Consider the following 13743-nt stretch of genomic DNA (forward strand, 5'->3'; position numbering starts at 1 on the left):
TACCAGATAACAGGACCCCATTTACCAGCGGGGAGCTTCAGACCTTCATGAGTACAAAAAGGATAAGGCACATCCTTACAGCACCCAACCACCTGTCCTCAAACGGCCTGGCTGAGTGGGCAGTCCAGACCCGGGGGTCATAATGCGCTAGTATATTTGTTGATAGCAATTGTTGTTTGATGTTCACAAAAGCTTTCACTTGTGGCATTTGCCATGACCGTTTCTGATTTTTTTTTAAACAGTATGTGGAGAGTTGCCGAGTTCGTTTTGAATTTTCCATAGTAGTTTATGAGACATAGGAAAGACTTCAACTCTTTTGTGTTCCTTGGAGTCGGAGGCCCTTTTATGGCTTTCACCTTCTCTTCGATGGAATGTAAACCATCCTTGTCAACTCTATACCTGAGCTGCGTTACCTCGTTGACCTGGAACACACATTTATCCCTTTTTATTCAGACTCCAGCATCAGAAAAAAAGGCACAATACCTCCTCCAAACTCTCCAGTTGTTCCTTTACAGTAACTCCTGAGGTTAATACGTCATTCGGATAGATTACCACTCTGGGCATACCTTGAAGGATGTTCTCCATCACCCATTGAAAAATGGCGCAAGCCAAAGACACCCCAAAGGGCATGCGAGTATACTCAGGAAATCCTTTGAGAGTATTTATGATACTTCCTGGATGACACCTCAAGCCCCAGTTGGAAGTAGGGGTGGCTCATGTCTAATTTGGAAAATGTGGTGTATATTTTGTGTCTCCTAAGTGGCAGGCTCTGTTCACTGTCAACTTATAATCCCCACAGAGATGAACAAAATTGTCAGGTTTAATACTGCGGCTACTGGCATGGCGCATTTAGCGATTGTGCTGGGTATGTAATGCCATGTTCCTCTTGACCTTCCAATTCGATCTCTACTTTGGCATGTAGGGCATAGGGGACCAGTCGTGTCTTCAAGTATTTAAGTCGACTAAATGTTTGCTCTCCAATAATAGATACAGTGGCTCATGTGTCTACTTCTATGTCTAGGGGGTGGCCATTTACTTGGAGTTTAATCCTGATTGGAGCCACTTTGGCTGTATCGATGCAATTTAGCTGCATCGATTCCACATTCTTGGCTGGTTTATTTGCAAAGCTCTGACCTGAGATGGCTTTGGCCTGGGCAGTACATGCTTTGTTGTTTTGGTAGTCCTGTGGAGGGTGGACCCTATGTCTACAAGTGTAGCACAGATGTTCCCGCTCCCCACTGTATTGTGGAGAGACTTCCTGTCTTGTTCTGGAATCTTGCAGCCTCTGACTCCAATCCCCTTTCTTGGCAGCAAATGGGAGAAGCAAGTGTTATGCGCTGGGACTTGGTTCTATGGTACAGGGGTCTCCCAAGGCTGAGGATGGTACCAACTATGGACCCCTAAGCTCCTGAGCCTCTCTTTCTGTGTTTACGCAGGAAAGGACTAGTTCTTTGGCTTTCTTGAGGTCCAGGGTTGGCTCAGCCAATAACTACTAAGCGATCTCTTAACATTTCTGGAAGTGTTGACCTGAACAGTGTTCTGCCAATTTTGGTCTCATCAAGGATTCAGTGACTGGTTCCCCAGGAAGTCTATTTACCGTGTCAAACCTGTCACATTGCAATATAACAGATGATTTAGGGTCGTAGTGGTTCAATACTATCTTGATTTTGAATCCGGAGCTGCTGAGTAGGTTAAACTTTAATGATGCAGAAAGTTGAGGCCCCACACGCAGTCAGGAGTATGACATTTTGCTGATCGTCCCCTTCGATCTCGTTTACCCTGGAGAAATATCTCATTCTTTCGACGTATTGGGGCCAATTCTTTGCACCCGCATCATAAGTTTCCAGTTTCCCAACCAGCAGCCTTTTCAGTATCTCCCCGTTTCTGTCTTAGCGGGTTGATTGAAAGGTGAGGGTGTCCGAAACTTTCCTCTTCCTGTTGCCAATATAATGACTTAGGAAGCCCAACTGGAAAGGAACATCGTTTATTTACAGAATGCAAAGTAAAACCACTACTGTGGTGTACAAACTCGTAGTCCCTGCCTGGGTCTGCAGTTCAGCAGGCCCAGTCCTGGTCTGCCTTTTAAAAGTCTCAGGTAATGAGTTTCAGCTGCGAAGGCCACTGACTGTTACCAAGGGCCCAACAGAGAGGTCGGTTTGTGATTCCCCATGGACCCTGTGGGGGTTATCACAATAGTGAAATGGTTAAACCTATGGCAGTTTGGGAAGCAGTGAACTAGAGTTGTTTGGAAGATGGGTATTTCTCTGTGGTGCAAGCTGAACATCTGGAAAATACAAAATCTAGACTGCAGCACCACCACTGGTGGAATAACATAATTACAATGTGACAGGTTTACATAGATATTATTCATCACAAGAATTAAGATTCCAACTGTGCATAAGCGTAAGATTTTTATCTCACGCTTATGCACAGTTATTCTAAATTTTAAAATGCACCCACTTCATGTTCCCAATCTACTTTTTGATTGCAGAGCTGGTTGAGCAGAGTGCATTAACAGATTAATGAGGTACAGGCAGCTGATTTGTGAGTCAGTGCAGAAATGAAAGCTAACCTGTACATTATGGTACTTTTACAAACAATTTTGCATAATTTTTGAGTAATCTTGAGACTTTACAGTCCTATAATTTATTATTAGGCCTTTTGTTCAGAAATGTGACATATTATTAAGATTTTGCTGTTGACACTGGATTTGCAGTCCCATATTTTTTCATATTGGATATAATTTCTTACCAAATTTTCACTGCTGCAGTCGCTGTGAATCATTGTTTTTCTCTGAATTCTTTCTTTACAATATTATGTCATGATATTGCTTGTCTCGTTAAACTCTCCCACATGTTAATGCATCACTTGTGAATATGAATATTTATATCCAATGGTGGTAAATTTGAGTTGTAGGGAAGAAAAATGTGCAGAATAATCAGAAAATGAAACAATAAACCCACTGCTTTTCCAACTTTAGAAACAATTCTTCTTCTTCAGTTCACTGCCCAAAACCAATTCCGGCTTAATACACCATGATCCCCCCACCACGGGTAGGGCAAGGGAGTAGGCTGGAATCCACCCCAGCTGGAATGGGGATCAAACCCCATGTTGGGGACGATGCTCCCATCCCGCTGCGCTAATTTTCAAGAAAAGTAGTGCAGCGGGCCGAGAGAATCAGGCAGGAGACAATTCATGGGGTTCCCGTGAGCCTTGGAGCCCTGCTAGCGTCTCCTTGGCACGGTCTGCTCTGCGCCAGAAATTGGTGGGGAGCCAGGGCTAGCATTTAAATAATAATTTAAATATCATTTAAATGCTATTCATGGGCCCGGAACTGAATTTTACGGGCCTGCTGGTCCCTCCCACCTCAGCAGGGTTGAGAGTAGCTCCACACTTTTGGGGAGCTAGTGGCCTGACCTCGCTGGAGTGAATGGGAGGCAATCAGGGTCCCCCAAGGGGTTGGGTGGCAGGGGGAGTCCTACCCCCTGGATATGGGCACCCTGGCAGTGCCAGTCTGGGCCCTCTGGCACTGCCCAATGGGCAAAGTGCCAATGCCTAGGGGGCCCTTTAGCTCTGCCCATGGGGAACAGGGCAGTACCAGAGGGGTGGGGTCTTCGGGAGTGATCGGTAGGGGTGGGGAGTCCCGCTAGCACTCTGCCAGTGGGATCGATGGAGGCAGAAGGGAAGGGATTCAAGGGGGGCAGGCTGGTGGGTGGGGTCTACCTGCGGGGGTGTCTGCACTCCAAGGCAGTGGGGGGTTTGGCACTGTGGGGGATGCTGGAGATGGGGGCAGTCTGGGATGAGGGGGGGGGCGGCAATGATGGGGGGGGCGCGATCAGTCCACGGGGTGGTGGGATGAGGGGGGGTGGGGTCAGCACTATGGGGGTCCCAATTGCTGGCCAGCAAACGGGAGGCTGATAGTTTGGGGCCACTGCGCATGTGCAGAGGCCAGCTGGTTTCAGCCTCCTGGGCCCGCCCCCTGAAATTTAATGATATTCACACTGGTGGCCTCTGCATTGCACAGAATGTGGGTATTCTAGTGTGAACTCCCACTGAAAAAACCAATATGAATTACTCCAGTCTTCCTGTGCATTCAACACTTAGAATTTTTTGGGGAGCATTCCACCCATTGGCCATCTAATCCACACCAGCTGTCTAGCCAACTGGCTCCCCAAGAAGTCAGACTTGTGGCAACATATACATTTACTTGCATATTGCAATCCAGAGCTATGAGACCCCACTTTTGTTTCCATCACATGACCCTCATGGAATTTCTCCAGCACTTGCCAACTGCCATTGGTGTATGTTGAAAGGATTTACAAGCTTGATACTCTGTGGGATCTGAATCCAGAGCTTCTGGCATAGAGGAAGGGATGCTACCCACTGTGCCACTGGCCCGGATCTTGCACAAGTTGGCATTCATCATTGGATTGCCACTCCTCTTGAACTTTTCCCTGCCTAGCTGTTGGTCTGCATTTCCTGTCAGGTCTTCCAGGCCCATTTTCCCCAGAAATAAGGAGTGCAGCATCCTTTGGAGAACTTAATTGTTGTATTCCAATACTATGGGGAGATGAGACAAACAACCACTATGGCACTGACTGCCGTGCAGTAAGTTTAAAGGTCCACTGTGAAAGATGATGGGTGAATTGATGAATGTCCGTGAATGCATGCATGAATGAATGAATGAATAGGTGAGGTGGCAGGTGGATAGGGTGGTAGATGTGACTGGAGGGATAATTGGATTGGGAGGGGTAGTCAGCTCTAGCCTAGAGTTGGAGATACACACAGGATCTGCAAAGCAGGGGAATTGCCCTTCAGACGTTCAAATTTCCCGGACAAATTCTCAGAGGTCGGTGGGCGAGGTCCCGACTTGCATCCTGTCTGCGACAATCTGGAGACCATAAAATCTGTACCAATATATTGTTACTAGTTACCACAAGAACTATTAATCAAACAAAATGGTTTTGGGGTATAGTTGTCTTTCTGGGTTTTCACATGAATAAACACATCCCATGGTCTCTTGCTTCAGGGCACATCAGCCTAATCTGTATTAATGATAGAACAACTCCAACATCATTACAAAGAATCCATTTAAAAGTTTTCTGACACAGTACATTTGTGTTAATCTGTGGACAGAAACCCAAAAACAGTATGGGAAAAATAAATAGTAGTGTCACTTTTGGCTGGTTTCTAGCTGTGGTAGTAATTCTTGGAAGTTTCTGGCATAGCCATAATTTTTAAAATGATGTTTTATGAACTGAACAAAGTTCTTGACCTTGTACTATAAATCATTTGTGCAAAAAACTTGGGAGAAGTTTGAAAATATCATGCAGCTCAGTTCTAGTTTGTTTTATATTGTTCCATTCTTGAGGAATTTTTCATTTACGTGGTCCTTTGCCTAATGTTTCAGAAATAGAAATATTGAAGTTGGATAGCATTAATGCAAAACACTAATCATAAGAAACATAATAGATCTGTTTTGAAGCTATTTTGAAAACCTTAATATACAGAAAAGACTGATCAATAAGTGATATTTGTGCTGCCTGTCACAAATACGTTGTATGCCATAAATATTGATTGGTTGAGTTCAGATAATCTCTTGTATTTTAAAAGGCATGAGCCTAGAAATTAACGTTGGTGATCAAAATTGAACATTAAGCTGATTGTGTGATATTCTTCTGCTGTATTATCTAACTAATTTAAACTGATAGATGATGTTTGTATTAAAGCAGTGGGCAGAGAAATGCTATATAAATGCTTTGAGTTCATCCACTTGCATCACCAGCAGTAATTATTTTTGCTTTTGTCTATATAGATCTAAAAAATCAGGTGCAAAAACATGTTTGTTACATGTTAAAGATATGGGGTGGGAATGGAGGGGCAGACTCTGCCCAGCTGCACAGATGTTGCCTTTGTCAGAGGGCCGGAAGGGTCCATTCATTCTTTTGCATAGACAAGGGCAGCACTGGTATGGAGTTTGAATGAATTTCTCTATTGAACAGAGCTTAAAGAAAAGTAAATCATTAAAGAAACGAAAAGAAGTCCGAGACTGGCTCCGAAGCCGAAGTTCACACACTGAACTGAGCTTGAACAGCAGACTGCACAAACATACACTCTGAAACCAAACCATATCTCAACCCTGTCTCGTTATTGTAAATGTTTTCCGCAAGCTGTCTCTGTCTGGCAAACAGGTCTTGCAATTGTTGTTATCAAAACTTGTTTTGTTTGCTATGTACTTTTCAGGAATGTGGTCAATTTTTTCTAACCCAGCATGCCTTCTGAGTTTTAAAATGTAGTCAAGTGTTAGCTAATTTTTTAAATTTAGCAAAGTTAGTTACCTAGGAAGAAATATCTTGAAATGAAGTGTTTGTGTAAAGGAAGTCTTTGCATAGACTGAAGCAAACAGAGCTAAGCATGGATGCCTCACCGATGATGATTTTAGCATCCCTGAGGGGTGGTACCCTTACCTCCCCGTAACTGACTCATCCCTTGGCTGGCACTCTGGGTAGTTGGAGGCGACCACTGATTTAAATGCAACTGACATCCTCTCCAAAGCTCTAGACAATCATATCCATAATTGAGCTTTGAATTTGCATTGTCCAAGGCTACATAGTACAACATTCATTCTGTGAATGTCAGTGTACAGTCCCTCCATATATACTCTGGGTGATACTGCATATGGCTTTCCATGAGGCTTGTCACTCTCTGAATAGAAGAACTCATGTGCTCAAAGTCCTGATTCAGGGTGACGCACACGAGCTGAATGGACTGCTGCATTCTCAGCCAGTGACGTTGCTTCGCCTGAGGGAATTCTGACATGTGGAAACACATCAATTGCTACTGTTCAAGGTAGAATCTCCTTTCCTGTAACTGTCAAGGCCTTGCATCTGTGCTGAGCAGGGCTTTGTCTGTTCTCCATCCTCGAAGGGAGAATTTCACAGTTGCCTCTGCTACTGTCACCTCCTGCTGCACACTTGTGCATACTCACCACCTTGTCTGTATGTGCATGAGGACCTGCAATTGTAATTGTGATGGTGGATAGTGCACTTGTAAAGTATGATCATGCTCACTCTGAGGTCTCCTCTGGTAGCACCTGGTCCGGTGATGGTGCAGTAGTCTTTGCCCCTCAATTTCAGAATCTGCAGTAGGCATGAAGGGGATCATGATTATTTAGAGAAACTAGATAGTTATGGAAGGAAATAAGCTTTCAGAAAGTTGGTAAGATATTTATTTCTTCAGGACTGTGGAGGAGTTTTAATGATCTTGTCTTTGGCATGATTAATGTGTATCTGGCCGATTATAGTATTCCCTGCCATATCTATCCATAAACACCATTCACCCTTTTAATCTTTTCCTACTTGTAATTTGTAGATATGCTGATCTATTACAATTCATATGTAAGTAATACTGTATTAAATGAGCTTTTACTACTTCTGCTCAATTGCTGTACAACTAATTACTGTTCATTTACATCCATGCCATTAATTATTATGTGCATTCTCTTTGGACTGTGCATATCTATTAAAGTTCACTACAGTGGTATTTATAGCACTGTCCTTGACTTATCCTTTAACAAGTTAGTTTTTTCCAAATTGTTAAATCTGGCTTGTGAGTTACAGTAGTTATTTGGTACATCCAGATGTCAGTCAGTGGGGAAAAATGGTGTGACTTGCATTTCCGTGACTAATATTTTCTTCTGTTAGAATTACCTGTTTTTACAGAGGGGTGTAGGTTTTTCATATGAAACTAAATGATCGTTGAATTTGAAAACAAAAATTATACAAGGGACTGAACACTGAAGCGCTCATCTCTTGCTGAATAATAAACTCCACTGACATTAAGAGATTTTAGTATTGGTTGTAACATTGCTTGAACTGTTTTACCCAACCAACATTGAATTTTGTTTTTCTTTAGGTTGCCTGTATGCAGTTAATTAATGCTCTGGTCACATCTCCAGATGATCTGGATTTCAGGATACACTTGAGAAATGAATTCTTGCGTTGTGGTTTGAAAAAGATACTTCCTGTAAGAAAAAAGTCCATTATTTTATAATTTTATGAATGACATGGAATTACCACTGTTGACTGCATGACAATCAGTTTAAATTTGTTTTAGCATGTGAAAGTGTTTGTATATTTCAAATGCTGACAAACTAAAGGAAGGTGTTTGGAAAACGAAAGGTGGTGTTATAAGGTTACATTGCAACTCACTAGAACCACTGACGTAAAAGTATCTCATCTCACTGGAGGACTAGGGGATGGTTCTCTGGGGAATCATAAATTAATTATAAATTTTTTAAAACTAAATTTATTCATGAGCCACTATTTAGTTATATGCATTCTTTTATTGGTCCCATTCAATATGTATTCTGGAAATTACGTTCATTTTTGGAAGGGATGGCAGGGAATCGGGAGAAGGAGGAAGATCCCTGTAATGGCTATCTAACCTTTAGGTGGCACAGCATTTATCAGACTTTGTCCAATTATTAGAGTGCAACATCATTATCCATTTAGTGGGAAATGTTGCAAGTGATTTGGATCAAATCAACATCACTAAGAAAAGTGACAATTTAAAAGACTGTTGGTGAGACACATTGCCTGGGAAGATGGTCCTGAATTTTATGTTTGGGGCATGCCTGCAATCGATGTGTGTCAGAGCGGATATGAAACCTGCACCCTCCCGAGATGGCATTATTAATGTGATATTATGCTGTATGGCCATCCAGTGTGAAACATGCTGTGATGCTAGTGTATCTTTAAGAAATGTATTTTTTTTAAATCATATTCTCTACAGTTAAACAGCTTTGGATTTTTTTCATTGTTGTTGGGCTGTCTGGTTAGAAGTCCTTTTATTGCTGCTTCACTGGTTTAAGTGGAGTTTTGTTTATTTTTATTCTGGGCCTCGGGTGCTTTCTGGGATCTTTTATGACCCTGCATTGATTGACAAGTCAAAGTCAGGTGATTCCTCCCCAGGAAAATCTAAGGATTCATTTTCAGTTGTAGTTTAGAAAGGGGGTGGACAGCATACAGCCAAGCAGTGTTTTTTTTCTCTCTCTCCCTGGCATTGGAAATTCTGCTGGCTAGCTGGAAGGAAGGCTCTTTGCCTTCTTGGAGTGGAAAAAAAAATCTGCTGTTGGTGGTTGGCTTGCCGAGAGTCTCTCTCTCTCCCTAGTGTATTGAGAAGCTGTTTTGACTCCAAGCTTGTATTTGTGTGCACCAAGAGAACTGCAGCATTCAACCAAAGAACTAAGTTCCAGCATCACATGAGCGTTCATATTTTCTGTGCTAAACCTGGCAAGGGTTTTGTATAGGGAAATTTGTTTGATTGGAACATTTTGTAAACTTGTTGGGGGTTATACAATATCATGATTTTTTTTTGTTTGTAATTGATAGAAGCTATTGCTAATTTTCTTTCAATACATGTTAACTCTTTTTAAATAAATTTAATTTGATAGAGGTTCCTTAGTGGGTCAGTTGAATCATACCTGAAGTGAAGCTTCTCATGTTCATGTTAGCCAAATTCAAAATGCAAAATCTGTGATCCAGGTAGACTTCATAAAACATTTTGGAGTTTCTGACCTGAATTATAACGCATGCTCTGTGAAAAGCTGAGTGTCTCTGAGGAGGAGGGTGCTGCAAAATCATAAGAACTAGGAGCAGGAGTAGGCAATTCAGCCCCTCAAACCTGCTCCACCATTCAGAACAGCCATGGCTGATCTTGTCTTGGCCTCAACTCCACTTTGCTGCCTGGTCTCCATAACCTTTCAACCCATTATAATTAAAAATCTGTTTATCTCCTAGAATTTGCTCAATGTTCTGGCATCCACTGGACTCCAATTCCACAGATTCACCACCCTTTTCAAGAAGTAGTTTCTCCTCATCTCTGTTTTAAATCTTCTACCCCTTATCCTAAATCTATGACCTCTCGTTCTCGATTGCCCCACAAGAGGAAGCATTTGCTCTATGTCCACTTTGTCAACACCTTTTATCATCATGTATGCCTCAATTAGATCGCCTTACATTCTTCCAAACTAAGTATAGGTCTAAACTGTTCAATCTCTCTTCATAAGACAAACTTTTCTTGAGTCAATCTAGTGAACCTCATCTGAACTGCCTCTAATACTACTCCATCCTTCCTCAAATAACGGGACCAAAACTGAACACTGTACTCCAGGTACAGAAAAGGGAATGTGTGAATTGTTGGTTCCAATGTGCTCCGTCAGGTGGACAGCCACTGTGGAGCAGTCTGAGGGAGCTGCAGACCTATTTTTAAAAAAAAATCAGCAAAAAAACTGTGCTGCAAATATATTCGAGGGGGCGACGCTGTGGCATAGTGGTTAGCACATTTCTCCACAGCACCAGGGAACCAGGTTTAGTGCCAGCCTTGAATGGCTGTCTGTGTGGAGTTTACACATTTTTCCTGTGTCTGCATGGGTTCCTTCCGAGTGCTCCAGTTTCCTCCCACAGCCCAAAGATGTGTAGGTTGAGTGGATTGGCCATGCTAAATTGCCCCCTAGTGCCCAAAGGTGTGCAGGTTGGGTGGATTCGTCATGAGCAATTTGTGGGGTTTACGTGGTTAGGGTGGGGGGGATTGAGCCTAGGTAGGGTGCTCTTTCGGAGAGTTGGTGCAGACTCGATGGGCTTAATGGCCTCTTCTGCACTTTAGGAATTCTATGGTTCTACGTTTCTGTCGTCGAGGCAGCATAATCATGCATAGACCCTCAGTCCCCTGACACGTTTGTTAATTGTCCACCAACCATAAAGAGAGAGGACAAATTGCTGTTTGTTTAATTTAGATTGGCTTAATTGTCGGCGGGAACACTTCTGACTCACGCATGTGTCTGCCGACAGAAATATCCCTCAGGAGTGTAATGACGTTCAGACATGCACCCAACATTTTCTCATGCTTTTAGGGCATGTGCCCAAACTTTAAGTGCAAAATTCTGGCCAGGGAAATTTGGAGAAACATATGTCAAGACCAAAATAGCCATGATGTGGAGGTGCAAGCGTTAGATTGGGGTGGGCTCAGGAAGAAATCTCTCTACACCAGGTTAAAGTCGACAGGTTTATTTGGTATCACGAGCTTTCGGAGCGCTGCTCCTTTGTCAGGTGAGTGAAGACCAAAATAGAGTTTTGAATTAGCAAAGTGCATAATTCACATTGTTTAGAAAGCTTCCCTTATCCGATGCAATACATTTCTCCACAGCTGGCATGGTGTCCATCTGAAGGGAAGAATCAGTTTGTTGTGGCTTATTCTTAGTATATATGATCTTGGTTAAGTAGTGCTAACATAGTCATGGATATTGGTTCTGGAGGAATTATTGCATTTGAAGTTACAATGGAAGTGCTTGAAAGAAAGCTTTTAATGCACTTTTGCTTCAGCTTTAATTGCACAAATTTAATTTCTTTCTTTGTCTGAAATAATAATGGGAAGAAAACTACTGAAATTCAAATGCATTTTCTGTAGAATTTTAAACAGAAACAAATAATTCTCTGTCCATTAATTTAGTCTTTGGTGCAATAACCTGCTTCAGCCACCATTTTAGTTCATTTTCAAGCATCATACAATGTTTATGTTTTGTTTTGAATTTATTAGATATTGAAAGAGAAAGAAAATGAAGAACTAGATATTCAATTAAAGGTGTTTGATGAAAACAAAGAAGAAGACTTTATCGAAGTATCACATCGACTGGAAGACATCCGATCTGAGATGGAATATCCTTATCAAATCATTGTTCCTTCTTGTATTTTTTTGGATGACTTCAACATGACAATGCTTTTCTTCTATTGTTCCTTGAGCTAATTTGTTTTGGCAACAATTTATAATGGAAAGACACTGTCATGTTAAAGTAATGACACTGCAGATTATTGCATTGCAAGCTCATTATAAGCATAAGTAGTACTTTTTATTACATATTTAAATATGAGAAGTGTGCTTGTATTTTTAACCTAATTATAGTGATTTCACTAATAGGCCTGTCAACCCCCTCTCTTGTTGAAGACTTAGGCATTTTTTTAATAGCAGTTTCCACTTAATAAACAAGGCGATTCATCAGATGTTCTCTAAAGTCATTCTTCTCCCCAATGTGATGTACTGGTGCAATCTAGGAGGTTTTTTTAATTGATTATTTTGACAACTATTGTTTGTCTTTGTTGGCTAATGTATTTTCAATAACTTATTTTTAATCGCACATGTTAAAATGAGTATGTGCAGCCAAAATTTTGTAAACCTACACTTTCTGCTACTGTATTATTCTTCCCAACCCCCAAAATCATACTTTTGCATATACTTGTGTATTTGTTGTTTCCCTTTTCAGCCGCAAGATGCTAGACTCACATTAGTAATCAATCTCAATTTTTCACCCCCAATTTAATGTTTTACGTACCAATATCTTATAACTTGGCACAAGGGATTAAGCAGGTAAAATTGGTTCTGTTTTGAGCCAGTGAGGATTTAAGGCGTCTCCTGGCTTTGCGCCAGCTACTGATATTTCAAAATGGGCATACCTACACTGGTGGTTCATTGTTATACTTGTCTATAAGTTGTGCCCATTTTTGGAGGGATTTTCTGAGGTTTCAGTGGTCAACTATGGTGTTTGGTACATTTATTTGATTAATGGAATTTTTTTGTTAGATTTTTGAATGAGCAGACTAAGAGGGCATGGATATTAAATTAGCTTTCAATGAAGATATGAAATCAGGCAGAAGCAGTTGGCTGATTTAATATCAACAGGATCAGAATTAATTCAGTCGTTGTTCTTTCTCAAGAATTCTTGATTTTGGTCATGGCTCACGTAATTAATATATGACAAATTCAGCTTCTCTAATCTGTATCAAGCTTTTTATATAATCTGTGGTTCAGTTTTTGCTTTGCTTGACTATTCATTCATTCATTAATGTGTTCTAAATGAAAAGAAAGTACTGTTCCTCTGCTCCTGTCGATAACTTGTTTGTATAACAGTATCTCCATGCTTTAGATCTTGCTCCACTGAAACATTACTCTTTTATCAGCCGTTACTATATACAAGTACCTCGTGGTTCATCTGCAATAAGTTTGCTCTGTTTAAACTTTTAAACAAATGGGATGAGAATAAATCCATTCTCACCCTCTGACATAATGATAGACTTTATTACTTTATTAACTGTTCTATTTACCTACAGGAAGTTTATTGTATTGATTTATTGCAGAGTATTTAATTACATCTTTGCCATAAGTAGTAGTAATAAAATGTGTCCTCATATCTGTCCTAAGTGGCATCCCCCTTATTTTGAAATTTGATGTTTATTTTGACAAAGATGTAAATAAACACTTTGCAATAGATCAATACAATATACTTCCTGTAAATAAAGGGAACAGTTAATAAAGTCTGTTCATTATATCAGAAGCCAAGAACAGATTTATTCTCTCCCTCCCACCCCCCCAATTTGTGAATCATTGGAATCTTCTACTCGAGGGCCATGGAAGCTCAGTCATTGAATGTGTTTAAGTAGAAATTATAGATTTCTGATCAACAGTAATATTAAGGGACAGTGTGGATAAAAGGCATTGAATTGTCCGGTCAGCCACAATTGTATTGAATCGCGGAGCAGGCTCGACAGGCTGAATTGTTTATTCCTACTCCCATCCCAGGCTGCTTCACAGGAGTGTTATTGGCCATAATCTGACTTGAACTACATAAGGACATTTAGGACATGCAGCCAAAAACCTGGATGAAGAGAGAGGTTTTAAAGAGAATCTTAAAAT

General features: G+C 41.1%; 1 protein-coding gene across 5 annotated transcripts in view; it reads left to right on the forward strand.

The window, feature by feature from the left end:
* diaph2 (diaphanous-related formin 2) overlaps window positions 1-13743 on the forward strand; it is an 852337-nt gene that overhangs the window by 302658 nt on the left and 535936 nt on the right. For all 5 annotated transcript variants that reach the window (XM_078211680.1, XM_078211681.1, XM_078211683.1 and 2 more), the window contains 2 exons: window positions 7915-8025; window positions 11596-11714. In XM_078211680.1, the coding sequence (XP_078067806.1) occupies window positions 7915-8025; window positions 11596-11714 (230 nt within the window). The remainder of the gene's footprint in view (window positions 1-7914; window positions 8026-11595; window positions 11715-13743) is intronic.

Source organism: Mustelus asterias, chromosome 4 (genome assembly GCF_964213995.1).
Source record: "Mustelus asterias chromosome 4, sMusAst1.hap1.1, whole genome shotgun sequence".
NCBI lineage: Eukaryota > Metazoa > Chordata > Chondrichthyes > Carcharhiniformes > Triakidae > Mustelus > Mustelus asterias.